This window comes from Zophobas morio, unplaced genomic scaffold (assembly GCF_036711695.1).
Source record: "Zophobas morio isolate AGI-343-1 ecotype UQ-CSIRO unplaced genomic scaffold, CSIRO_AGI_Zmor_V1 ptg000004l, whole genome shotgun sequence".
NCBI lineage: Eukaryota > Metazoa > Arthropoda > Insecta > Coleoptera > Tenebrionidae > Zophobas > Zophobas morio.
Window position 1 is genome coordinate 16,195,905 of NW_026972109.1, and position 27,766 is coordinate 16,223,670.

At 40.1% G+C, this 27,766-nt stretch overlaps 3 protein-coding genes across 3 annotated transcripts in view; 2 read left to right on the plus strand and 1 right to left on the minus strand.

Annotated features, from left to right (window-relative positions):
* The window catches only part of LOC135136171 (uncharacterized), a 30,300-nt gene extending 4,972 nt beyond the window's left edge, over positions 1-25,328 (plus strand). The window contains exons 5-7 of the mRNA XM_064065334.1: positions 45-23,491; positions 24,881-25,053; positions 25,110-25,328. Coding sequence (XP_063921404.1) covers positions 45-23,491; positions 24,881-25,053; positions 25,110-25,156 — 23,667 coding nt within the window. The 3' untranslated portion in view covers positions 25,157-25,328. The remainder of the gene's footprint in view (positions 1-44; positions 23,492-24,880; positions 25,054-25,109) is intronic.
* Positions 25,329-25,826: 498 nt separating this feature from the next.
* LOC135143295 (DNA-directed RNA polymerase II subunit RPB11) lies at positions 25,827-26,544 on the minus strand. Its single transcript, XM_064075163.1, has 4 exons — positions 26,364-26,544; positions 26,219-26,308; positions 25,996-26,170; positions 25,827-25,948 (listed from the first exon to the last, which is right to left on the minus strand). The coding sequence occupies exons 1-4, from the start codon at positions 26,414-26,416 to the stop codon at positions 25,913-25,915; spliced, it is 354 nt and encodes a 117-aa protein (XP_063931233.1). The 5' UTR covers positions 26,417-26,544; the 3' UTR covers positions 25,827-25,912.
* Positions 26,545-26,852: 308 nt separating this feature from the next.
* Positions 26,853-27,766, plus strand: part of LOC135143316 (mitogen-activated protein kinase 1) — a 97,421-nt gene continuing 96,507 nt past the window's right edge. Inside the window, exon 1 of the mRNA XM_064075179.1 lies at positions 26,853-27,154. Within this exon, the coding sequence (XP_063931249.1) occupies positions 27,027-27,154 (128 nt within the window). The 5' untranslated portion in view covers positions 26,853-27,026. The remainder of the gene's footprint in view (positions 27,155-27,766) is intronic.

The window sequence follows — 27,766 nt, forward strand, 5'->3', positions numbered from 1 at the left end:
TGTTGCTACAAAATTATCAACCCTCCGACGTTATCGCGTTCAAGCAATCACTCATCGAAGTGATTTTGAAACTTCAGAATTGTCAGTCTCGACCAAATGTTCTACCCGCAATACCGACTTGTCGTGATCTTCCTCCCTTACCATCTATACAAGATTGTGTCGCACCTTCAGACATAATTCAACAACTGAGTCTGAACGCGTTCCCTCAATGGCAGTCACAAATCTTCAAAGAGTCCCTCCTTCAGTTGTTAAATTTGCAGCAGAAATGTTGCAATTATGGTGCTATTAAAGTGGTAGAAAAACCAGTGTTTGTGCGCATACCGATCGAAGTACCAAAAGTAGTCCAACAAATACGTGAAGTACCAGTAAAAGTGCTCGTTCCTCAGCCCGCGAAAATCATCGTGAAGGAAGTACCGGTACCTCAGCCGCCTAAGGTCATTATTAAACAAGTCCCGGTTTATGTACCGCAACCTCCTCAAATCATTACACAACAAGTACGAGTTCCTGAGAGTAAAGATTTTAAGCCGACGATTCAACAAGTACCAGTTAAAGTTCCCGTGCCGGTCAAAATTAAAGTGCCCGTTTTCGTTCCTAGGGAAAAAGAGTGTCGTTTGCCTAACGTGAACGTCTTTGACTGTTCTGTGCCTTCAGTTAGTATTAACTATCTTAATTTATCGAATTATCAATCTTCGGATGTAGCCACGTTTAAAGAAGGATTATTATCATTAATACAGGCTCAAAGAGATTGTGGTCCAAAAGTACTGCAGCAAAGGATCCCAGTTCCAATACCCACCATTCTGAAAATTCCGGTTTATATTCCACAGAAACCTGGGGAATTGATTAAAGAAGTGCCAGTACCATGTAAGTGCAATTTACCAACATTGGTACCTTTGGAAGGTTGTGTCACCGAAGATATGCTTGATAGATTAACGGTTCCTAATGTTTGCAGCCAAACAGATACAAGTGCATTCAAAGAAAGTCTTTGGAAAGTACTCGAAAACCAAAAGAAGTGCATTTCGGTGCAACCCCAAGTGGTGATTAAACAAGTTCCAGTTTCGGTACCACAGCCGCCAAGGATCGTTAGGCAGCAAGTACCTACGAATTGTAACAAGGGAGCCAATGTAATCGCAAAGGAAAAACCGGTCTATGTATCATCACAACCTCGTATAATAATTAAACAAGTTCCCGTTAGAGTTCCCGTTCTAGTTAGAGTACCGGTTAAAGTACCAGTCGTGCAGAAACAAGTTGTCGAAGTTCCGAAAATCGTTGTTAAAGAAGTAAAAGTTCCCGTTAATGGGCCAGTCCCAGTACGTGTGGTGCAATCTCCGAAAATAATAATTAAACAAGTACCAGTACCGGTTCCTCAGCCGCCTAAAATAATATTGAAACAAGTACCTGTTCGAACTAATAGCCCTAATTACCACACGTCTAAACCTGTGGTTTTATATAAAGACAGAACGGTAGCGGTTCCTACACCACCACGTATAATTATCAAACAAGTTCCCGTTATGGTGAAAGTACCGGTGAAAGTGCCAGTTCCAGTGCAGGTAAAAGTACCCGTTAGGATACCATACCAAGTCCCAACTACATCACGAGGAGAATGTCATCTACCCACTATACAAATCGATACTTGTTTAGATTTGGGTCATCAAATTGATTCTTTGCCTTTGACCACCTATAACACCGAACAAGTGACACATTTCAAGAAAAGTCTGTACGTAGCTCTCATGCAGCAGAGGCAATGTCTACAATGTCGGTTGCCAGAAGTGAACGTGCACGGATGTGAACGCGTGGAAGACCAGATCAATTCCTTAAACTTTGCAGGATACACAGCGTGGGACGCACAAAAGTTCAAAGACAATATTTTGTCTTTGCTTCAACAACAACGAGATTGCATGTCGATATCATCAGGATCATTGAAAGAATCTCACGGGCATTACAAATGTGTTTTGCCCCGCATTAATGTCGCCGGATGTGAAGAACTGGAAAAACAAATCAATTTTATGAGTGTAGCCGGTTACGATGTGGCAGACGTTAACGCATTCAAGGAACAACTTTTCAATATGTTACTTCAACAAAGGCAGTGCACTGCACCTCAAAATTGTCCTGTGAAAGAAATTAAAATACTTGGGCCTCCGAAAGTTATATATAAACAAGTACCGGTCTTTATTCCTCAACCACCAAAGATTCTTTATAAGCAGATACCTATACCCATGTCAAATTGTAGCGAGAAAACGAGGGTTGTCATCAAGGAGAAACCCGTACCGATACAACTACCGCCACAGACAATTACCAAACAAGTGCCTGTTCCTGTCAGAGTTCCAGTAGAGGTTAAAGTACCAGTTAGAGTGGAAGTACCTGTGCCTATGACGCCCGATTGTCATTTGCCTAATATAAATGTATATGATTGCGATGAAGAACTACAAGCTAAAATTCACTCATTGGTGTTTCCACATTTTGATGCTTCTGAAGTGTCAACGTTTAAAAATAATCTCCTACGTATGTTCCTAGCACAAAGAAGATGTTCGCAAGGAGGTGTAAACTATGTTAAGGTTCCAGTAGCGGTTCCTCAACCTCCAAAAGTTGTTGAGTCAACACCATTACCAGGACTATCACGTCTACAAGAGTCTAATAACCAATGGGTTCATGATACTACAACAGCTGTGGGAAAAGAAATTATTAAAGAAGGCAAGGTACCTGTTTACCAACGAATAATCGTAAAAGTACCTGTTAGGGTTCCAGTCCCGGTTAACCGAATCGTCCAAGTTCCAAAAGAAGTGATTAAATATCTACCTTGTGAACAAGAAAGACCTACAAAATTCGGACCATCACAGACAGTGAAAGAGGTTGTTAAAGAAATAAGGGTGCCCGTAAGAGTGCCAGTACCACAACCACCGAAAATTTTGATCAAACAAGTACCGGTACCGGTACCTGCACCACCAAGAGTTATTGTGAAACAAGTACCGGTATTTGAAAAGTGTGATCATAAACCACATGTTGTCTTTAAAGAAAAACCGATTCCTGTTCCCATTCCATCTCGACCACAAATTATGATTAAACAAGTACCGGTTAAGATTCCTACATACGTTAAAATTCCAGTCCCTGTTAAAACACAGTGTCATTTACCAGCTCTCAATCTCAACGCTTGCGTGGATATTGAAAGAGAAGTCAGCTCCCTGATACTGCCTAATTATGATCAAGCAGAAGTAGCACACTTCAAAGAAAAACTTCTTGCAGCTCTTGTCCGACAAAGGACTTGTACGCAATGTGGGTTACCTAACATAAATATTGGTGATTGTGATGATTTACCACGACAAATTGAATCTATTCAACTGCCAAATTATGCTTTGTCAGACGTACAGACATTTAAACAGAATCTCTTGTGGATGCTTCTAAAGCAGCGGAACTGTGTAAAGCCACGTGAATGTAATAATTTGCCACAGATAGCGCAAGTACCTCAAAGAATTCCAATTTTAGGCCAACACAGCTTACCTCAAGTTCCACAAGAGAGCAGAGTTCCCGTACATGAAGTACCAAAAGAAGTTGTGAAGGTGGTGAAAGTACCAGTTCCACAACCTCCGAAAATAATAATCAAACAAGTAACCGTTCCGGTCCCTCAGCCACCGAAAATTATAGTGAAACAAGTACCTATTGTTATTTCCAAATGTAACCAGAAGCCACGAATTATAGTGAAAGAAAAACCAGTACCTGTTCAAGTAGTTAGGCCTCCGATTATCAAGGAAAGACCGGTTATGGTTAGAGTACCTGTACCCGTTCCGGGCAAGTGTAATCAACCGCCCCAAGGTATACATAAAACGAATTTAGAGCGTCCTCCAATAACTCAGCAACCTGTTATCAAGGAAGAACTCATTCCTTCTCAGGTGAATTTGAGATGTCATCTACCAAGGCTAAATATATTCGCTTGTGGAGACATCGAAAATAGTATTGCCGCTTTGACAATTTCTGGCTACGATTCTTCAGAAATTAGCGAGTTTAAACACAATCTGTTATCAATTATTTCGAGACAAAGAGAGTGTACATCGTGTCATCTTCCCGATATAAATCTAGGCGGTTGTGTAAATGTAGAACAGCAAATCGCTTCCTTAACTTTAGCAAATTACGATACGAGGGAAGCAGATGTATTTAAACAAAAATTACTGTCATTAGTTGGAGATCAAAGAAACTGTGGACAGCAGGTTCCCAAAGAAATAATTAAATATGTGAAAGTTCCAGTAGAAATTCCAAAAATTGTAGTGAAGGAAATTAAAGTGCCTGTTAATGTTCCTGTACAAGTGCCATCTCCGCCAAAAGTTTTAATCAAACAAGTTCCTATGCCTGTAGTTCAACCACCTAAAATATTATTCAAACAAGTACCAATATATATAACGAAATGTAGCAACAAACCACAGATTGTTGTGAAGGAGAAACCAGTACCCGTTCCGTCACCACCTCGTATAGTCGTCAAACAAGTCCCCGTTAAGGTGACTGTGCCTGTTAACGTTCCGGTACGAGTACCAGTTGAAGTACCAGTTAAAGTACCAGTACCTATGCATATAAAAGTTCCAGTTCCTGTTAGAGGGGAATGCCATCTACCAGTTGTGAATATAGCGAGCTGTGAGACAGTACAAAATGACATTGAACATTTAAATTTCGACGGATATAATATGAACGAGGTGTCTCAGTTCAAACACAATTTGTGGGATGCGCTCATGAAACAAAGGAATTGTGTTGCTCAACCCCAGACTGTCGTTCCTCAGGTTAATGCACATGCTAATATCAATTGCCGTCTACCTGAAATTAACATACAGGGTTGTGAGGCATTGCAACAACAAGTAAGTTCTTTGAACATCGATGGTTTTAACCCTACCGAAGTATCCAGATTTAAACAAAACTTGTTAGCGGTACTGACGAACTTACAACAATGTGAAACTCCTGTGCCGAAAAACTTCGAACCTGTTAAATGTCACTTACCAGTTATCAATGTGAACGATTGTAACGAGATTCAACATCATATTTCGTCTTTGACTTTGCCTGGATACGATTCTTCGGAAGTTAATTTGTTTAAGCAGAACCTCTTCTCGCTCCTGTCCATGCAAAAGAATTGTTACAGTACAAACCAACCTCCTCCACAGTGTCCTAGTAACGTAGTGGGAAAACCTGTTCACATCAAAGTACCCGTCGATAGGCCTGTATATGTAAGGGTACCCGTCGATAGAGTAAAAGTGGTAGTCAAAGAAGTTAAAGTACCAGTTAACGTACCCGTTCCGACTCCATCTGCTCCCAAGATTTTGATAAAAGAAGTTCCTGTTCCGGTGCCACAGCCTCCAAAGATCATACATAAGGTTGTGATGTCTCCTAATAAAGAACCCCCAAGAGGGCCTGTACCAGTACCTTCACCACCTCGAATAATCGTGAAAGAAGTTAAAGTTCCTGTACCAGTACCATCTCCTCCTAAGATTATTATTAAACAAGTTCCTGTTTCGGTGCCACAACCACCAAAGATTATAATTAAACAAGTCCCCCAAGTGATTACTAAGTGTAACGAACCACCAAAAATAGTCGTGAAAGAGAAACCTGTACCGGTTCCTTCACCACCTAAAATAATCGTGAAGCAAATTCCTGTTAAAATACCTGTGAGTGTACCGGTTTCAGTACCATGTACTCCTAAGATTATCGTTAAACAAGTACCGGTACCGGTACCGCAACTATCCGAAAACACACAAGAACGTGTGGAGTTTGGCAATAAGGAAGAAGGAGGAGCTATATTCGGGAAGAGACCAGAACCGGTTCTGTCACCACCTCGTATAATTGTGAAAGAAGTTCCTGTTAGAGTGAATGTACCGGTTAAAGTTCCAGTACGAGTACCAGTGGAAGTTCCGGTTAGAATACCCATACCTGTACATGTAAGAGTCCCAGTTCCTGTAGTAGGTACTTGTCGTCTACCGGTTGTAGATATAGGAAGCTGCGAAAATGTGAAACAGGAAATCCAGCAGTTGGATATCAATGGATACGAACAGGGTGAAATACAGAACTTCAAACAAAATCTGTTCAATATGTTTATGAGACAGAGAAATTGCGGTACTCATAGAGATGATTCAAACCGTGTGATTCACGGAAATGGGCTTCCGCCAAAGCCAGTAATCGGTGGTAACTTAGTAACACCACCACCACAAGTAATAGTGAAGCAAGTTCCTGTCCCAGTACTGCAACCGAAGGTCATTATTAAACAAGTACCGGTACCCGTTAGCTGTGATCACAAACCAAAGATTATAATCAAGGAGGTACCAAGACCAGTTCCTTCACCTCCGCGCGTTGTCATTAAAGAAGTACCGATACGTGTACCAGTTGGAGGAGATTGTCGATTGCCAGAGATCAATATACAGGGGTGTGAGGCGTTCGATCAACAAATTAATTCTGTGACATTCACAGGATTTGCTCCTAATGAGGTACTCAAGTTTAAACAGAATCTCTTAGCGCTTCTGACTAATCTGCAACAGGTTTGCGTATCCAAACTAGAACCTAACAGATGTTTCCTACCACAAATAAACGTCAACGATTGTGAAAACATTCAAACACAAATAGCGTCTTTGAATCTGCAAGGTTATGACACTTCACAAGTCGAGCGATTTAAACAAAACCTTCTTTCGCTATTAGCGGTACAAAGAAATTGTTATCAAACCCCAACGGCTCCTAAGATTGTGGCTGAACAAGTTCGTGTACCAATTAAAGTACCAGTACCTGTGCATATGAAGGTTCCAGTTCCCGTTAACGGGGAATGCCATCTACCAGTTGTGAATATAGGGAAATGTGATGCGGTACAAAATGATATTGAAAGTTTAAATATCAACGGATACAATATGGACGAGGTAATTCAGTTCAAACAGAATTTGTTCGATGCGCTCATGAGACAAAGGAATTGTGTTCCTCAATCCCAGACTGTCGTCCCTCAGGTTAATGCACATACTAATATAAATTGCCGTCTACCAGAAATTAGCATACAGAGTTGTGAGGCATTGCAGCAACAAGTGGGTTCTTTGAATATCGATGGTTTTAACCCTACTGAAGTAATCCGATTTAAACAAAACTTGTTAGCGGTACTTACAAACATACAACAGTGTGGAACTCCTGTGCCCCAAAAGTTCGAGCCTGTTAAATGTCACTTACCAGTTATCAACGTGAACGATTGTGACGAGATCCAACATCATATTTCATCGTTGATTCTGCCTGGGTACGATTCTTCGGAAGTTAATTCATTTAAACAGAACCTCTTCTCGCTGCTGTCTATGCAAAAGAATTGTTACAGTACAAACCAACCTCCTCCGCAATGTCCTAATAATGTAGTAGAAAAACCTGTACCCGTTGATAGGCCTGTATTTGTAAGGGTACCCGTCGACAGAGTAAAAGTGGTAGTCAAAGAAGTTAAAGTACCAATTAATGTACCCGTTCCGACTCCATCTGCTCCAAAAATTTTGGTAAAAGAAATTCCTGTTCCGGTGCCACAACCTCCAAGGATCATACATAAGGTAGTGATGTCTCCTAATAAAGAACCACCAAGAGTTATTGTTAAGGACAGACCGGTACCTGTGCCTTCACCACCTAGAATTATTGTAAAAGAAGTTAAAGTTCCAGTCAAGGTACCAGTTCCATCTCCTCCTAAAGTTATTATTAAACAAGTTCCTGTTCCGGTGCCACAGCCACCAAAGATCATAGTTCAAAAGGTACCCCAAGTGGTTTCTAAGTGCAATGAACCACCAAAAATTATCGTAAAAGAGAAGCCCGTTCCAGTTCCTTCACCACCTAAAATAGTCGTAAAACAAATTCCGGTTCGAGTCCCTGTTCCAGCACCATGTACGCCTAAGATTATCGTTAAACAAGTACCAGTACCGGTACCGCAACCGTTCGAAAAGACAGAAAATCAAGTGGAACTTGGCAATAAGGAAGAAGAAGGAGCTATCGTCCAGAACAGACCTGGACCGCCTCCTTCACCACCTCGTATAATTGTAAAGGAAGTTCCCGTTAGGGTACCAGTCCCAGTACCATGTGCCCCTAAGACTATTACTAAACAAGTTCCTATTCCTGTGCCACAACCACCAAAGATCGTGGTTAAAGAAGTACCCAAAGTGATTTATAGGTGTAATGAACCGCCAAAAACAGTTGTGAAAGAGAAACCTGTACCGGTTCCTTCACCACCTAAAATAATCGTGAAGCAAATTCCTGTTAAAGTACCTGTGAGTGTACCGGTTCCAGTACCATGTACTCCTAAGATTATCGTTAAACAAGTACCAGTACCGGTATCGCAACCGTTCCAAAACACAGAAAAACGTGTGGAGTTTGGCAATAAGGAAGAAGGAGGACCTATATTCGGGAAGAGACCACAACCGGTTCTTTCACCACCGCGTATAATTGTAAAAGAAGTTCCTGTTAGAGTGAATGTGCCAGTTAAAGTTCCAGTACGAGTACCAGTTGAAGTACCGGTTAGAATACCCATACCTGTTCATGTAAGAGTCCCAGTTCCTGTAGTAGGTGCTTGCCATCTACCGATTGTCGATATAGGAAGCTGCGAAAATGTGCAACAGAAAATCCACCAATTGGATATCAGTGGATACGACGTTGGTGAAATACAGAACTTCAAACAAAGTCTATTTAATATGCTTATGAGGCAGAGAAATTGCGGTACTAAATGTCTAAATAGAGATGATTCAAACCTTGTGATACACGGAAATGGGCTCCCGCCAAAGCCAGTAATCGGTGGTAACTTAGTAACACCACCACCACAAGTAATAGTGAAGCAAGTACCTGTCCCAGTACTGCAACCGAAGGTCATTATTAAACAAGTACCGGTACCCGTTAGCTGTGATCACAAACCAAAGATTATAATCAAGGAGGTACCAAGACCAGTTCCTTCACCTCCGCGCGTTGTCATTAAAGAAGTACCGATACGTGTACCAGTTGGAGGAGATTGTCGATTGCCAGAGATCAATATACAGGGGTGTGAGGCGTTCGATCAACAAATTAATTCTGTGACATTCACAGGATTTGCTCCTAATGAGGTACTCAAGTTTAAACAGAATCTCTTAGCGCTTCTGACTAATCTGCAACAGGTTTGCGTATCCAAACTAGAACCTAACAGATGTTTCCTACCACAAATAAACGTCAACGATTGTGAAAACATTCAAACACAAATAGCGTCTTTGAATCTGCCAGGTTATGACACTTCACAAGCCGAGACATTTAAACAAAATCTTCTTTCGTTGTTAGCGTTACAAAGAAATTGTTATCAAACCCCAACGGCTCCTAAGATTGTGGCTGACCAAGTTCGTGTACCGGTTAAAGTACCAGTACCTGTGCATATAAAGGTTCCAGTTCCTGTTGACGGGGAATGCCATCTACCAGTTGTGAATATAGGGAAATGTGATGCAGTACAAACTGATATTGAACGCTTAAATATCGACGGATTTAATATGAACGAAGTACTTCAGTTCAAACAGAATTTGTTGGATGCGCTCATGAGACAAAGGAATTGTGTTACTCAATCCCAGACTGTCATACCTCAGGTTAATACACATACTAATATAAATTGCCGTCTACCAGAAATTAACATACAGAGTTGTGAGGCATTGCAGCAACAAGTGGGTTCTTTGAATATCGACGGTTTTAACCCTGCTGACGTAATCCGATTTAAACAAAGCTTATTAGCGGCAATAACAAACATACAGCAGTGTGGAACTCCTGTACCCCAAAAGTTCGAGGCTGTTAAATGTCACTTACCAGTTATCAACGTGAACGATTGTGACAACATCCAACATCATATTTCATCGTTGATTCTGCCTGGGTACGATTCTTCGGAAGTTAATTCATTTAAACAGAACCTCTTCTCGCTGCTGTCTATGCAAAAGAATTGTTACAGTCCAAACCAACCTCCTCCGCAATGTCCTAATAACGTAGTAGAAAAACCTGTTCACATCAAAGTACCAGTTGATAGGCCTGTATATGTAAGGGTACCCGTCGACAGAGTAAAAATGGTAGTCAAAGAAGTTAAAGTACCAGTTAATGTACCCGTTCCGACTCCATCTGCTCCTAAGATTTTGGTAAAACAAGTTCCTGTTCCGGTGCCACAACCTCCAAAGATCATATATAAGGTTGTGATGTCTCCTAATCAAGAACCACCAAGAGCTATTGTTAAAGACAGACCGGTACCGGTACCTTCACCACCTAGAATAATTGTGAAAGAAATTAAAGTTCCAGTCAAGGTACCAGTTCCATCTCCTCCTAAAGTTATTATTAAACAAGTTCCTGTTCCGGTGCCACAGCCACCAAAGATCGTAGTTCAAAAAGTACCCCAAGTGGTTTCTAAGTGCAATGAACCACCAAAAATTATTGTAAAAGAGAAGCCCGTTCCAGTTCCTTCACCACCTAAAATAGTCGTAAAACAAATTCCGGTTCGAGTCCCTGTTCCAGCAACATGTACGCCTAAGATTATCGTTAAACAAGTACCAGTACCGGTACCTCAACCGTTCGAAAAGACAGAAAATCAAGTGGAACCTGGCATTAAGGAAGAAGAAGGAGCTATCGTCGAGAACAGACCTAGACCGCCTCCTTCACCACCTCGTATAATTGTAAAGGAAGTTCCCGTTAGGGTACAAGTCCCAGTACCATGTGCCCCTAAGACTATTATTAAACAAGTTCCTGTTCCTGTGCCACAACCACCAAAGATCGTGGTTAAAGAAGTACCCAAAGTGATTTATAGGTGTAATGAACCACCCAAAACAGTTGTGAAAGAGAAACCTGTACCAGTTCCTTCACCACCTAAAATAATTGTGAAGCAAATCCCTGTTAAAGTACCTGTGAGTGTACCGGTTCCAGTACCATGTACTCCTAAGATTATCGTTAAACAAGTACCAATACCGGTATCGCAACCGTCCCAAGGCACCGAAGAACGTGTGGAGTTTGGCAATAACGAAGAAGGAGGAGCTATATTCGGGAAGAGACCAGAACCGGTTCCTTCGCCACCTCGTATAATTGTAAAAGAAGTTCCTGTTAGAGTGAATGTGCCAGTTAAAGTTCCAGTACGAGTACCAGTTGAAGTACCGGTTAGAATACCTATACCTGTACATGTAAGAGTCCCAGTTCCTGTAGTAGGTTCTTGCCATCTACCGATTGTCGATATAGGAAGCTGCGAAAATGTGCAAGAGAAAATCCACCAATTGGATATCAGTGGATACGATGTTGGTGAAATACAGAACTTCAAACAAAATCTGTTCAATATGCTAATGAGGCAGAGAAATTGTGGTACTCAAAGTCCAAATAAAGTTGATTCAACCCCTATGATAGACGGAAATGGGCTTCCGGCACAACAAATAATCGGTGGTAACTTAGTAACACCACCACCACGAGTAATAGTGAAGCAAGTACCGGTACCCGTTAGCTGTGATCACAAACCAAAGATTATAATCAAGGAGGTACCAAGACCAGTTCCTTCACCTCCGCGCGTTGTCATTAAAGAAGTACCGATACGTGTACCAGTTGGAGGAGACTGCCGATTACCAGAGATCAACATACAGGGGTGTGAGGCTTTTGATCAACAAATTAACTCGGTGACGTTCCCAGGATTTGCTCCTAATGAGGTACTTAAGTTTAAACAGAATCTCTTATCGCTGCTGACTAATCTGCAAAACGTTTGCTTGTCCAGACCAGGACCTAACAGGTGTTTCCTACCACAAATAAACGTCAACGATTGTGAAAACATTCAAACACAAATAGCGTCTTTGAATCTGCCAGGTTATGATTCTTCACAAGTCGAGCCATTTAAACAAAATCTTCTTTCGTTGTTAGCGTTACAAAGAAATTGTTATCAAGTCCCAACGGCTCCTAAGATTGTGGTTAAACAAGTTCGTGTACCAGTACCTGTGCATATAAAGGTTCCAGTTCCAGTTAACGAGGAATGCCATCTACCAGTTGTGAAGATAGGGAACTGTGATGCAGTACAAAATGATATTGAAAGTTTAAATGTCAACGGATACAATATGGACGAGGTACTTCAGTTCAAACAAAATTTGTTGGGTGCGCTTATGAGACAAAGGAATTGTGTCACTCAATCCCAGACTGTCGTACCTCAGGTTAATGCACATGCTAATATAAATTGCCGTCTACCAGAAATTAACATACAGAGTTGTGAGGCATTGCAGCAACAAGTAAGTTCTTTGAACATCGATGGTTTTAACCCTACTGAAGTATCCAGATTTAAACAAAACTTGTTAGCGGTACTGACGAACTTACAACAGTGTGAAACTCCTGTGCCGAAAAACTTCGAACCTGTTAAATGTCACTTACCAGTTATCAATGTGAACGATTGTAACGAGATTCAACATCACATTTCGTCTATGACTTTGCCTGGATACGATTCTTCGGAAGTTAATTTGTTTAAGCAGAACCTCTTCTCGCTGCTGTCCATGCAAAAGAATTGTTACAGTACAAACCAACCTCCTCCACAGTGTCCTAAAAACGTAGTAGGAAAACCTGTTCACGTCAAAGTACCCGTCGATAGGCCTGTATATGTAAGGGTACCCGTCGATAGAGTAAAAGTGGTAGTCAAAGAAGTTAAAGTACCAGTTAACGTACCCGTTCCGACTCCATCTGCTCCTAAGGTTTTGGTAAAAGAAGTTCCTGTTCCGGTGCCACAACCTCCAAGGATCATACATAAGGTTGTGATGTCTCCTAATAAAGAACCGCCAAGAGTTATTGTTAAGGATAGACCTGTACCGGTACCTTCACCACCCAGAATAATTGTGAAAGAAGTTAAAGTTCCTATCAACGTACCAGTTCCAGTACCATCTGCTCCTAAGATTGTTGTTAAACAAGTCCCTGTTCCGGTGCCACAGCCACCAAAGATCATTATTAAACAAGTGCCTCAAGTAATTTATAAGTGTAATGAACCACCAAAAATAGTCGTCAAAGAGAAACCTGTACCAGTACCTTCACCTCCAAAAATAATCGTCAAAGAAATTCCTGTTAAAGTGCCTGTCAGGATACCAGTGTCATGTACTCCTAAAGTTATCGTTAAACAAGTTGCAGTACCGGTATCGCAACCACCAATAAATTCTGAAAGACCTGGACCGCCTCCTTCACCACCTCGTATAATTATAAAAGAAGTGCCTGTTAGGGTACCAGTTCCAGTACCATGTGTCCCTAAGACTATTACTAAAGAAGTCCCCGTTCCTGTGCCACAGCCACCAAGGATCATACTTAAGCATGTGCCCCAAGTGATTACTAAGTGTAATGAACCACCAAAAATAGTCGTGAAAGAGAAACCTGTACCAGTTCCTTCACCACCTAAAATAATTGTGAAGCAAATCCCTGTTAAAGTACCTGTGAGTGTACCGGTTCCAGTACCATGTACTCCTAAGATTATCGTTAAACAAGTACCAGTACCGGTATCGCAACCGTCCCAAGGCACCGAAGAACGTGTGGAGTTTGGCAATAAGGAAGAAGGAGGAGCTATATTCGGGAAGAGACCAGAACCGGTTCCTTCGCCACCTCGTATAATTGTAAAAGAAGTTCCTGTTAGAGTGAATGTGCCAGTTAAAGTTCCAGTACGAGTACCAGTTGAAGTACCGGTTAGAATACCTATACCTGTACATGTAAGAGTCCCAGTTCCTGTAGTAGGTGCTTGCCATCTGCCGATTGTCGATATAGGAAGCTGCGAAAATGTGCAACAGAAAATCCACCAATTGGATATCAGTGGATACGACGTTGGTGAAATACAGAACTTCAAACAAAATCTGTTCAATATGCTAATGAGGCAGAGAAATTGTGGTACTCAATATCCAAATAAAGTTGATTCAACCCCTATGATACATGGAAATGGGCTTCCGGCACAACCAATAATCGGTGGTAACTTATTAACACCACCACCACGAGTAATAGTGAAGCAAGTACCGGTACCCGTTAGCTGTGATCACAAACCAAAGATTATAATCAAGGAGGTACCAAGACCAGTTCCTTCACCTCCGCGCGTTGTCATTAAAGAAGTACCGATACGTGTACCAGTTGGAGGAGACTGCCGATTACCAGAGATCAACATACAGGGGTGTGAGGCTTTTGATCAACAAATTAACTCGGTAACGTTCCCAGGATTTGCTCCTAATGAGGTACTTAAGTTTAAACAGAATCTCTTATCGGTGCTGACTAATCTGCAAAACGTTTGCGTGTCCAGATCAGGACCTAACAGGTGTTTCCTACCACAAATAAACGTCAACGATTGTGAAAACATTCAAACACAAATAGCGTCTTGGAATCTGCCAGGTTATGACTCTTCACAAGTCGAGCCATTTAAACAAAATCTTCTTTCGTTGTTAGCGTTACAAAGAAATTGTTATGAAGTCCCAACGGCTCCTAGGATTGTGGTTAAACAAGTTCGTGTACCAGTTAAAGTACCAGTACCTGTGCATATAAAGGTTCCAGTTCCAGTTAACGGGGAATGCCATCTACCAGTTGTGAATATAGGGAACTGTGATGCAGTACAAAATGATATTGAAAGTTTAAATGTCAACGGATACAATACGGACGAGGTACTTCAGTTCAAACAAAATTTGTTGGATGCGCTTATGAGACAAAGGAATTGTGTTACTCAATCCCAGACTGTCGTACCTCAGGTTAATGCACATGCTAATATAAATTGCCGTCTACCAGAAATTAACATACAGAGTTGTGAGGCATTGCAGCAACAAGTAAGTTCTTTGAACATCGATGGTTTTAACCCCACTGAAGTATCCAAATTTAAACAAAACTTGTTAGCGGTACTGACGAACTTACAACAGTGTGAAACTCCTATCCCGAAAAACTTCGAACCTATTAAATGTCACTTACCAGTTATCAATGTGAACGATTGTAACGAGATTCATCATCACATTTCGTCTTTGACTTTGCCTGGATACGATTCTTCGGAAGTTAATTTGTTTAAGCAGAACCTCTTCTCGCTGCTGTCTATGCAAAAGAATTGTTACAGTCCAAACCAACCTCCTCCGCAATGTCCTAATAACGTAGTAGAAAAACCTGTTCACATCAAAGTACCAGTTGATAGGCCTGTATATGTAAGGGTACCCGTCGACAGAGTAAAAGTGGTAGTCAAAGAAGTTAAAGTACCAGTTAATGTACCCGTTCCGACTCCATCTGCTCCTAAGGTTTTGGTAAAAGAAGTTCCTGTTCCGGTGCCACAACCTCCAAGAATCATACATAAGGTTGTGATGTCTCCTAATAAAGAACCGCCAAGAGTTATTGTTAAGGATAGACCTGTACCGGTACCTTCACCACCCAGAATAATTGTGAAAGAAGTTAAAGTTCCTATCAACGTACCAGTTCCAGTACCATCTGCTCCTAAGATTGTTGTTAAACAAGTCCCTGTTCCGGTGCCACAGCCACCGAAGATCATTATTAAACAAGTGCCTCAAGTAATTTATAAGTGTAATGAACCACCAAAAATAGTCGTCAAAGAGAAACCTGTACCAGTACCTTCACCACCAAAAATAATCGTCAAACAAATTCCTGTTAAAGTGCCTGTCAGGGTACCAGTGTCATGTACTCCTAAAGTTATCGTTAAACAAGTTGCAGTACCGGTATCGCAACCACCAATAAATTCTGAAAGACCTGGACCGCCTCCTTCACCACCTCGTACTATTATAAAGGAAGTGCCTGTTAGGGTACCAGTTCCAGTACCATGTGTCCCTAAGACTATTACTAAAGAAGTCCTCGTTCCTGTGCCACAGCCACCAAGGATCATACTTAAGCATGTGCCCCAAGTGATTACTAAGTGTAATGAACCACCAAAAATAGTCGTGAAAGAGAAACCTGTACCAGTTCCTTCACCACCTAAAATAATTGTGAAGCAAATCCCTGTTAAAGTACCTGTGAGTGTACCGATTCCAGTACCATGTACTCCTAAGATTATCGTTAAACAAGTACCAGTACCGGTATCGCAACCGTCCCAAGGCACCGAAGAACGTGTGGAATTTGGCAATAAGGAAGAAGGAGGAGCTATATTCGGGAAGAGACCAGAACTGGTTCCTTCGCCATCTCGTATAATTGTAAAAGAAGTTCCTGTAAGAGTGAATGTTCCGGTTAAAGTTCCGGTACGAGTACCAGTTGAAGTCCCGGTTAGAATACCCATACCCGTACAAGTAAGAGTTCCAGTCCCTGTAGTAGGTGCTTGCCACCTCCCGATTGTCGATGTAGGAACCTGCGAAAATATACAACAAGAAATCCACCAATTGGATATCAGTGGATACGATGTTGGTGAAATACAGAACTTCAAACAAAGTCTGTTTAATATGCTTATGAGGCAGAGAAATTGCGGTACTGAGTGTCCAAATAAAGTTTATTCAAATCCTGTGCTACACGGAAATGGGCTTCCGGCACAACCAATAATCAGTGGTAACTTAGTAACACCACCACAACGAGTAATAATGAAGCAAGTACCTGTACCAGTACCGCAACCTAAGGTCATTATTAAACAAATTCCGGTACCCGTAAGCTGTGATCACAAACCAAAGATTATAATCAAAGAGGTACCAAGACCAGTTCCTTCACCTCCGCGCGTTGTCATTAAAGAAGTACCTATACGTGTACCGGTTGGAGGAGATTGTCGATTACCAGAGATTAACATGCAGGGTTGTGAGGCGTTCGACCAACAAATTGACTCAGTGACTTTCGCAGGGTTTGCTCCTAGTGAGGTACTTAAATTTAAACAAAATCTTTTGGCACTTTTGACAAATGTACAGCAAGTTTGCGTGTCTAAACCGGAACCAGTGAAGTGTAATCTACCACAAATAAACTTCAGCGATTGTGAAAATCTCCAAACAAACATAGCATCTTTAAATTTGCCAGGTTACGACACTACACAAGTTGAATCATTCAAACAAAATCTGCTTTCATTGTTAGCATTACAAAGAAATTGTTATCAAACCCCAACGGCTCCTAAGATTGTGGCTGAACAAGTTCGTGTACCAGTTAAAGCACCAGTACCTGTGCATATAAAGGTTCCAGTTCCCGTTAACGAGGAATGCCATCTACCAATTGTGAATATTGGGAACTGTGATACAGTACAAACAGATATTGAACGCTTAAATGTCGACGGATTCAATATGAACGAAGTACTTCAGTTCAAACAGAATTTGTTCGATGCGCTTATGAGACAAAGGAATTGTGTTACACAGTTCCAGACTGTCGTACCTCAGCTTAATGCACATGCTAATATAAATTGCCGTCTACCAGAAATTAACATACAGAGTTGTGAGGCATTGCAGCAACAAGTAAGTTCTTTGAACATCGATGGTTTTAACCCTACTGAAGTCTCCAGATTTAAACAAAACTTGTTAGCGGTACTGACGAACTTACAACAGTGTGAAACTCCTGTCCCGAAAAACTTCGAACCTGTTAAATGTCACTTACCATTGATCAATGTGAACGATTGTAACGAGATTCAACATCACATTTCGTCTTTGAATTTGCCTGGGTACGATTCTTCGGAAGTTAATTCATTTAAACAGAACCTCTTCTCGCTGTTGTCTATGCAAAAGAATTGTTACAGTACAAACCAACCTCCTCCGCAATGTCCTAATAATGTAGTAGAAAAACCGGTTCACATAAAAGTACCCGTTGATAGACCAGTATATATTAGAATACCCGTCGACAGAGAAAAAGTGGTGGTCAAAGAAGTTAAAGTACCGGTTAATGTACCCGTTCCGACTCCATCTGCTCCTAAGATTTTGGTAAAAGAAGTTCCTGTTCCAGTGCCACAACCTCCAAGGATCATACATAAGATTGTGATGTCTCCTAATAAAGAACCACCAAGAGTTATTGTTAAGGACAGACCGGTACCGGTGCCTTCACCACCTAGAATAATTGTGAAAGAAGTTAAAGTTCCAATCAAGGTACCAGTTCCAGTACCATCCCCTCCGAAGATTATTATTAAACAAGTTCCTGTTCCGGTGCCACAGCCACCAAAGATCATAATTAAACAAGTACCCCAAGTGATTTCTAAGTGCAATAAACCACCAAAAATTGTCGTAAAAGAGCAACCCGTTCCAGTTCCTTCACCACCTAAAATTGTCATAAAACAAATTCCTGTTAGAGTACCTGTTCCAGTACCATGTACTCCTAAGATAATCGTTAAACAAGTACCAGTACCGGTACCGCCACCGTCCAGAGACACAGAAAATCTTGTGAAGTTTGGCAATAACAAAGAGGAAGGAGGTATCGTTGAGAAGAGACCAGAACCGGTTCCTTCATCACCTCGTGTAATTGTAAAGCAAGTCCCCGTCAGGGTACCAGTTCCAGTACCATGTGTTCCAAAGACTATTATTAAACAAGTTCCTGTTCCGGTGCCACAACCACCAAAGATCGTAGTGAAAGAAGTACCCCAAGTGATTTATAAGTGTAATGAACCACCAAAAACAGTCATGAAAGAGAGACCGGTACCAGTTCCTTCACCACCTAAAATAATCGTGAAGCAAGTTCCTGTTAAAGTACCTGTGAGTGTACCAGTTCCAGTACCATGTGCTCCTAAGATTATCGTTAAACAAGTACCAGTACCGGTATCGCAACCGTCCCAAGGCACAGAAGAACGAGTGGAGTTTGGCAATAAGGAAGAAGGAGGGGCTGTATTCGGGAAGAGACCAGAACCGGTTCTTTCACCACCTAGTATAATTGTAAAAGAAGTTCCTGTTAGAGTGAATGTGCCAGTTAAAGTTCCAGTACGAGTACCAGTTGAAGTACCGGTTAGAATACCTATACCTGTACATGTAAGAGTCCCAGTTCCTGTAGTAGGTGCTTGCCATCTGCCGATTGTCGATATAGGAAGCTGCGAAAATGTGCAAGAGAAAATCCACCAATTGGATATCAGTGGATACGACGTTGGTGAAATACAGAACTTCAAACAAAATCTGTTCAATATGCTAATGAGGCAGAGAAATTGTGGTACTCAATGTCCAAATAAAGTTGATTCAACCCCTATGATACACGGAAATAAGCTTCCGGCACAACCAATAATCGGTGGTAACTTAGTAACACCACCACCACGAGTAATAGTGAAGCAAGTACCTGTCCCAGTACCGCAGCCGAAGATCATTATTAAACAAGTACCGGTACCCGTTAGCTGTGATCACAAACCAAAGATTATAATCAAGGAGGTACCAAGACCAGTTCCTTCACCTCCGCGCGTTGTCATTAAAGAAGTACCGATACGTGTACCAGTTGGTGGAGATTGTCGATTGCCAGAGATCAATATACAGGGGTGTGAGGCGTTCGATCAACAAATTAATTCTGTGACTTTCCCAGGATTTGCTCCTAATGAGGTTCTCAAGTTTAAACAGAATCTCTTATCGCTACTGACTAATCTGCAAAACGTTTGCGTGTCCAGACCAGAAGCTCACAGGTGTTTCCTACCACAAATAAACCTCAACGATTGTGAAAACATTCAAACACAAATAGCGTCTTTGAATCTGCCAGGTTATGACACTTCACAAGCCGAGACATATAAACAAAATCTTCTTTCGTTGTTAGCGTTACAAAGAAATTGTTATCAAGCCCCAACGGCTCCTAAGATTGTGGCTGAACAAGTTCGTGTACCAGTTAAAGTACCAGTACCTGTGGATATAAAGGTTCCAGTTCCCGTTAACGGGGAATGCCATCTACCAGTTGTGAATATAGGGAACTGTGATACAGTACAAACAGATATTGAACGCTTAAATGTCGACGGATTCAATATGAACGAAGTACTTCAGTTCAAACAGAATTTGTTCGATGCGCTCATGAGACAAAGGAATTGTGTTACTCAATCCCAGACTGTCGTACCTCAAGTTAATCCACATGCTAATATAAATTGCCGTCTACCAGAAATTAACATACAGAGTTGTGAGGCATTGCAGCAACAAGTGAGTTCTTTGAATATCGACGGTTTTAACCCTACTGAAATAATCCGATTTAAACAAAACTTGTTAGCGGTACTAACAAACATACAACAGTGTGGAACTCCTGTGCCGAAAAACATGGAGCCTGTTAAATGTCACTTACCAGTTATCAACGTGAACGATTGTAACGAGATCCAACATCAAATTTCATCTTTGATTTTGCCTGGGTACGATTCTGCGGAAGTTAATTCATTTAAACAGAACCTCTTCTCGCTGCTGTCTATGCAAAAGAATTGTTACAGTCCAAACCAACTTTATCCGCAATGTCCTAATAATGTAGTAGAAAAACCGGTTCACATAAAAGTTCCCGTTGATAGACCAGTATATATTAGAATACCCGTCGACAGAGAAAAAGTCGTGGTCAAAGAAGTGAAAGTACCAGTTAATGTACCCGTTCCGACTCCATCTGCTCCTAAGATTTTGGTAAAAGAAGTTCCTGTTCCGGTGTCACAACCTCCAAGGATCATACATAAGGTTGTGATGTCTCCTAATAAAGAACCACCAAGAGTTATTGTTAAGGATAGACCTGTACCGGTACCTTCACCACCCAGAATAATTGTGAAAGAAGTTAAAGTTCCAGTCAAGGTACTAGTTCCAGTACCATCTCCTCCTAAGGTTATCATTAAACAAGTTCCTGTTCCGGTGCCACAGCCACCAAAGATCATAATTAAACAAGTACCCCAAGTGATTTCTAAGTGCAATAAACCACCAAAAATTGTCGTACAAGAGAAGCCCGTTCCAGTTCCTTCACCACCTAAAATTGTCGTAAAACAAATTCCTGTTAGGGTACCTGTCCAACTACCAGTTCCAGTACCATGTACTCCTAAGATAATCGTTAAAGAAGTATCAGTACCGGTACCGCCACCGTCCAGAGACACAGAAAATCATGTGAAGTTTGGCAATAAGAAAGAGGAAGGAGCTATCGTCGAGAAGAGACCAGAACCGGTTCCTTCATCACCTCGTGTAATTGTAAAGCAAATCCCCGTCAGGGTACCAGTTCCAGTCCCATGTGTTCCAAAGACTATTATTAAACAAGTTCCTGTTCCGGTGCCACAACCACCAAAGATCGTAGTTAAAGAAGTACCCCAAGTGATTTATAAGTGTAATAAACCACCAAAAACAGTCATGAAAGAGAGACCGGTACCAGTTCCTTCACCACCTAAAATAATCGTGAAGCAAGTTCCTGTTAAAGTACCTGTGAGTGTACCAGTTCCAGTACCATGTACTCCTAAGATTATCGTTAAACAAGTACCAGTACCGGTATCGCAACCGTCCCAAGGCATACAAGAACGTGTGGAGTTTGGCAATAAGGAAGGAGGAGCTATATTTGGGAAGAGACCAGAACCGGTTTTGTCACCACCTCGTATAATTGTAAAAGAAGTTCCTGTTAGAGTGAATGTACCGGTTAAAGTTCCAGTACGAGTACCAGTTGAAGTACCGGTTAGAATACCCATACCTGTACATGTAAGAGTTCCAGTTCCTGTAGTAGGTGCTTGCCATCTTCCGATTGTCGATATAGGAACCTGCGAAAATATACAACAAGAAATCCACCAATTGGATATCAGTGGATACGATGTTGTTGAAATACAGAACTTCAAACAAAATCTATTCAATATGCTTATGAGACAGAGAAATTGTGGTACTCAGTGTCCAAATAAAGATGGTTCAGTACCTGTGATACACGGAAATGAGCTTCCAGTAAAGCCGATAACCAGTGGTAACTTAGTCACACCACCACAAGTAATCATAAAACAAGTGCCTATCCCCGTAGCTCAACCGAAGGTAATCGTTAAACAAATTCCAGTACCAGTAAAGTGTGATCATAAACCAAAGATAATAATCAAGGAGGTACCAAAACCAGTGCCCTCACCTCCTCGTGTTATTGTTAAGGAAGTACCTATACGTGTACCAGTTGGTGGAGAATGTCGATTACCAGAGATCAACATTCAGGGCTGTGAGGCGTTCGATCAACAGATTAACTCTTTAACAATCACAGGTTTCGCTTCTAATGATGTACTTAAATTTAAACAGAATCTTTTAGCGGTGTTGACTAATCTACAACAAGTTTGCGTACCCAAAGTGGAACCAAACAGGTGTCACCTACCGCAAATAAGCGTTAGCGGTTGTGAAAATATTCAAAACCAAGTAGCATCTTTGAATTTGCCAGGCTACGACACTTCAGAAGTCGAACCGTTCAAACAAAATCTCTTTTCGTTATTAGCATCACAAAGAGATTGTTATCAAAGACAAACAACGCATACAACTGGTGTAGGTGGGAAAGTCACGCCTCCACCACGGATTATCGAAAAACCGATTTATGTCCGACAACCTGTCGTTACCAAAGTTCCAGTCAGTGTTTGCACTGGGCAGAAGGGTACTCCGAGAGTAATACAGATGCGAGTACCTGTGTACATTAAAACGCCAGTACCCGTGCGAGTACCACAAATAGTAGAAAAAATTAAGAGGGTAATTCAACAGGTTCCAATACCTCAACCTCCAAAGATCATCGAAAAACCAGTTCCTGTCCCTGTACAACTACCTCCGAAGATCATTGTCAAAAAGGTGAACGTTCCGGTAGTGCAAGGTACGACCTGCCCTGAACCGAAATTAATTATTGAGAAAGTCCCTGTACCCCAACCTCCTAAGATTATCCAGAAACCTGTGCTAGTTCATGTTAAGGTGCCACCGAAGGTACTAATAAAACAGGTTTCTGTACCTTACATCAGGTATGTCAATTCTGGTATAACGCAACAACAGTCTTGCAATTTACCGGTGTTACCACCACCCAGTTGTACCGCCCCTGAAAGTTACGTTCAAGCAGTGACAATTAACGGTTGTTCTCCAGATGTTGTGTCAACATTTAAAAACACCCTAATTGATCTGCTCAAACAGCAGTTACTCTGTCAACCAAACAACATAACGCCTGTTATATCCCCCGTTAGCACGCACCCTCAACCCTTACCACGCGTTCCGGTAGTATTTAATCAAAATCAAGTTACGAACCACCAAACCCACAACGTCACATGTCCCGCTCGACTGAAAAGTTACGCTTCACAATTATGCGCTTTGCGAAAGGTAATTATGCGGCTAACACATAAAGTGCGACAATTGATTTCTGCGTCTTCTCGGCACAACATAACTGATTTGCAACTTGCTCCAAGACCTGCGGTTCCGATTCCTATGGCGCATGTTTTAAAGAATGTAGCTCCGTCTGTACCTGTAGTTCCATTCCAACAAATCGAATCTTCCTTGTCGTTTGTTCAGAACATGAATTTAGCGTACAAAAAAACACAACAAGCATTAACACATTGCATGGACGCCGTTGTGGCTCAAAGTTTAACACTCTCACAGATCAAATCCCAATGTAATGCTTGCAATCAGATCCTTCAAGACAAAGAACTGGCGGAAAATCAGATCAAGTTCCTGAATTCGATCATAGTGGATATCCAGAGGAAGAACGACGAACAGAAAGCCCGAATTGAGATTCTGGAAGCCGGGTGCAGCCCGGAGATGGCCAACGAATTGAAATTGTAAGTTGATTTCAGTATTTAAATGTTAGAGTTTTCGAGACACGTAAAAATCACGTAGCGTCTAACATGATTGATAAAAATCTTCGATCAAGGGAGGTTGTGACCGGGGCATGGCAGGTATGTACTCTACCATTTGTAATAGAGGGACTATAATACTTACAAAATTTCAGAGCACTCTATTTTGAAGTTTCTGAGTCAAATTGTAAAGTTAAGGCGGATTCATAAAACACAAATAAATAAGGATGGGAGACCTATTTTTCATGCTTCAGGGGTGCGCTTATGCTTGGGAAGTAAAAAACAAATAAATTAAATTCAAGTTCTTCCCGTCCCACGTAAGACAAGAGTGAATGAACAGCTTTAATACAATGTGTTTTTATGAAACAATTCAACGAATTTTTATCTTTTATTTGATGTCATCGTATGTTTTGATGACGTTTAACTACGTTATCGGTGACTTAGTGGTTTTTAGGGTCAGATTTCAGAGGATTTATAATACAAAAAAATCGCAATAGGGTCATCTTTAAAGTTTGTCGTACAATATTTTGTGGAAAAATAAATAAAAGTACACACTTTGTCATGGTATCAATTAAATGAAATTTTAATATACACAGTGTTTATAAAAAAATTCTAAAACTTTACAATTTTCAAATATCGATATTTCAGTTTTTTTAAGAGAACAGCCTGTATGTTATTACTGTATCTTATTCTATTTGTTGTCCCATTCTTTTAATTTGTTGATGTGTCTCTTAAAAAAAGTCGCATAACTATCAGCTTTAGATATATTAAAAAAGTACTTTACAAAGAGAACAAAAATGGAATAAAATGCAGTCATTTAAAATGGGTGTTCTATGCGAAAAAATTGAAATATTGTTGTTTGAACATTGTAGTAGTTACATTTTTTTATAAACACTCTGTATATGAAAATTAATTTCATTTATACCACTACAAAGGCGTCCCTTTATTTATCTCTCCACAAATTATTTTAATGCAGAGTTTAAAATTAATTCTAGTGCGATTTGTTTTGTGAATCCTTTGATTTCAAAAATAAACTTTAGTTGTAAAAGGTCAATCAATTTGTGTAAAAACATGTAGGGTGTTTCATTGGAAAAAAATTAAATTGTGTGTTATGCCTTAAAAACGGGACACTGTATATGTAGTCAAAAATAATTTTAGAGTATATTGAACTCTCGAGAGCCTTATAGATCGATTCTGGTTAGTAGTAGATGCATTATAAGTATGACCCATAAAATCAAAAACTACAGTGTTTTTTATAGTACACGAAACTGCCTTGACTAATCAGCTGAGAGTTCTACAATGATCGAAGTATACAATTTTGAGCCTCTTTCACTTGAAAGTATGCGTTTTTTTCAATTTAATTCTCTTACGCAGGTTTGGCTCACCAGGGAACCAAGGTCCTCCACGAATGTACTGCGACATATGCGAAGAATTTGATTTACACGAAACAGAAGACTGTCCCAAACAAAACTCGGACGATGCACCAGCTATTGGAAAACGAGTCCCTAGAAGCGTCACCGAGAGGCCATACTGCGAGATATGCGAGGGTTTGTTCAAAAAGTATCGCCACTAGCCATCTTTAATTCACTTTGTTTTTTTTTAGCTTTTGGTCATGCGACGGAAGATTGCACAGAAGATCAGACCTTTTAGATCACTTATTAATAATTTATTTTAGCCAATTAATAAATATCTTGTAATATATCTAGTTAATATTTATTCAAAAAAAAAATTATGGATTTTGTATAAATTCAGTGCTCCCTGAAGTAATTGTAAATATTGGATTGTACAAGAGGAATGAGTAAATAAAAATATTTTCTGTTAAGTATGGGTTTATTTGTCACAAATACAACATCAAATGTATCTCAAAGTGTGTTGCTCAGTAAGAATTTATTTATAAATTTTCTTGATATGTACAATGTAGGGATAATTATAATGCTGTCATAATTTCAAAAAAATTAGATGAAGAATTTAAAAAATAATGGATTAAATACGTCACATCTTAGTAGTTCTCTTAGACAAGATATTTATTTTGTTACTAGTAATTTGGGAATATGTCGGTTCTTAAAAATCTTTTCACGTTTTTGTATTATTTAAAAAAAATATTAGCAATCTGTTGTACTCATGTCAGTAATTATCACTTTACTGCTTCTTGGCTCAAAAATTAAAGTGTGATCACAATTTACTACTAATAACATATAGATTGTAAAATTTTTGAAACTGTTGAATTTCAAAGCTAATTAACAAAAAACTACTGCTATCTAAGTTCATTTAGAAATCATCTATGATGACATGTAGGTGGTTAAAAATTTAAAAACTGGAAAAATATCTTCAGTAATTTTTTAAATACAAATCTCACTTACATAGCTATTAATTAACCACAAAATAAAATAAAACTACACGCCGTATTTAGTCAAGTCCTTCCTTCTTTTCTTTAATTGCCTCCTAAAATCACAAAATTACAAAATAATCACTACAAGGCATACACATACCTTAAAACGCTCTTCAAACAAAGACAACTCTGAAATTAAATCTGTAATAGAATTCATCAAGGCTTCTTGAGGAGAATAGTCAGACGTGGTCTGAATTCTTAGTACGAATTTATGTTCAAGGGGGTGAGGCACTTTATATCCAGCAAACAATACATTGGGGTCTTTAAGCAACTGACTGAAAAATATGCAACATAACTAGAGCAAAATTTTCATTTGTACTCACTTTCGGATCATGTTTCCAAGAGTGTGATCTTCTTTGTTTATTGTGAAAATAGCCGCATTTGGCACCTTGGTATCTTGTTCTCTGATGATTCTGTAAATGCGACAAGTGTTAACAACTGAAAACTCACTATACGCCGGACACTTACTTTTTCTCTCCATCGTACAACAAAAATGACTCGAAGGTCGGTGGCGCATTCATTGTTGAAAAATGAGTGCTTCTAAGGTAGAAAATAAATGTTAGATTTATGTTTGTAGGGATTATGAGTAAACAACGTTTTTGAGGTTATGTACAACAGGTATTTCTGAATGACATTTGTGGGAGGCAGGTTTGCCACCATTGAAATGTGGAAGGTATGAAAAATGGAATATAAAATTAATTGTATTTGTTATCATTTCTGATAAAGAGAGAAAACATTCCTGGTTATAACAAAATTTAGTCCGAACACTTTTGAGATCTTACTTATATCACTTAGATTTATAGTGTTAGAGAAGTTTGCTAATTTTTAATCTGGTTCTGAGTTTTAGTTACCAAAGCTTCCGCAAGGTGTCTCTGGCGTCTAAGACATTTACGCGATTTTCCTGCAAATTAAAAAATTTAACGCTTTGTAAACACCTCAGGACGTTCAATTATGTTCAAAAAAATGTCTAGTTTGCTTTCTGTGACTTAAAAAATCTACTCTTTTAAAAGAATTTTGAAAAATGCCGTTTCCAGCAGCCACTTGATAAAATGTAGAGGTTTGCCTTCATTTTTTGCATCAGTCTGCGCGAGTGTGTCGTGGAAGAAGGTTGTCCATCAGTATTCGGTGAAAATGGCGGAAGCCACAGGTGTATCAAATGTAAATCCGAATGCTGAGGTTGTAAGAGGTCAGTTATTCGAAGTGGGGCCGCGCTACACAAATTTAGCCTACATAGGCGAAGGCGCCTACGGAATGGTCGTGTGAGTAAACTTTCTTCTTATCTAACCCGAGCGTAATTTTCCCATTACACGCCCTAAAACTGCCGATAATCTTCCGGTTTTGGGGACCGGAGACCCCTTTTTCGCCCCCGTGCTCGTGGCGAATGCGGGAGGAACTCAGTTGGCGCTTTTCTCGCATTTGTTTTTTTGGGCGAGTTTGAGGTTATGTATACATAACTTCCTGTCATTAGTTTTTAAGAAATCGATGTTTCTAAGGGCACCGCGGGTTGAGATTTGTGCAAAGTTTTGTGTGAATGTATTTTTCGGGCGTTGATTCATCGCCGAGGTTTTTTTGCACTTTGAGACAGTTTGTTATTTTTAACAAACAAGAGTCAAAAACGTCAAATTATTTATTTTTAGAACGCGGCGATTTATAATTTTGATAATGTATTGCCGTTCGGTGTTTAATTATTGAATATTGAATGCGGCAAATGTGGCACGCATATGTAAAGGCAGTTTCTTTTCGCTAGGTGACGTTTCATTATTTCAAAACGTGATAATTAATTATTGTATACAATGTTTATAGTTCTAATCTGTTGCTTTGATTCAAATTTTCGGCATCTTTAATCGTGATATCGTGTTAGTTTTTTATAG

What these genes read in the sequence shown, in the direction of transcription:
- LOC135143295 (XM_064075163.1), bottom strand. Translation starts at nt 26,416, where the DNA reads ATGAATGCGCCACCGACCTTCGAGTCATTTTTGTTGTACGATGGAGAG. An exon ending in TTGTACGATGGAGAGAAAAA is followed by an intron (nt 26,309 to 26,363) that starts GTAAGTGTCCGG and finishes TCGCATTTACAG; the next exon opens with AATCATCAGAGAACAAGATA. An exon ending in CTTGGAAACATGATCCGAAA is followed by an intron (nt 26,171 to 26,218) that starts GTGAGTACAAAT and finishes CATATTTTTCAG; the next exon opens with TCAGTTGCTTAAAGACCCCA.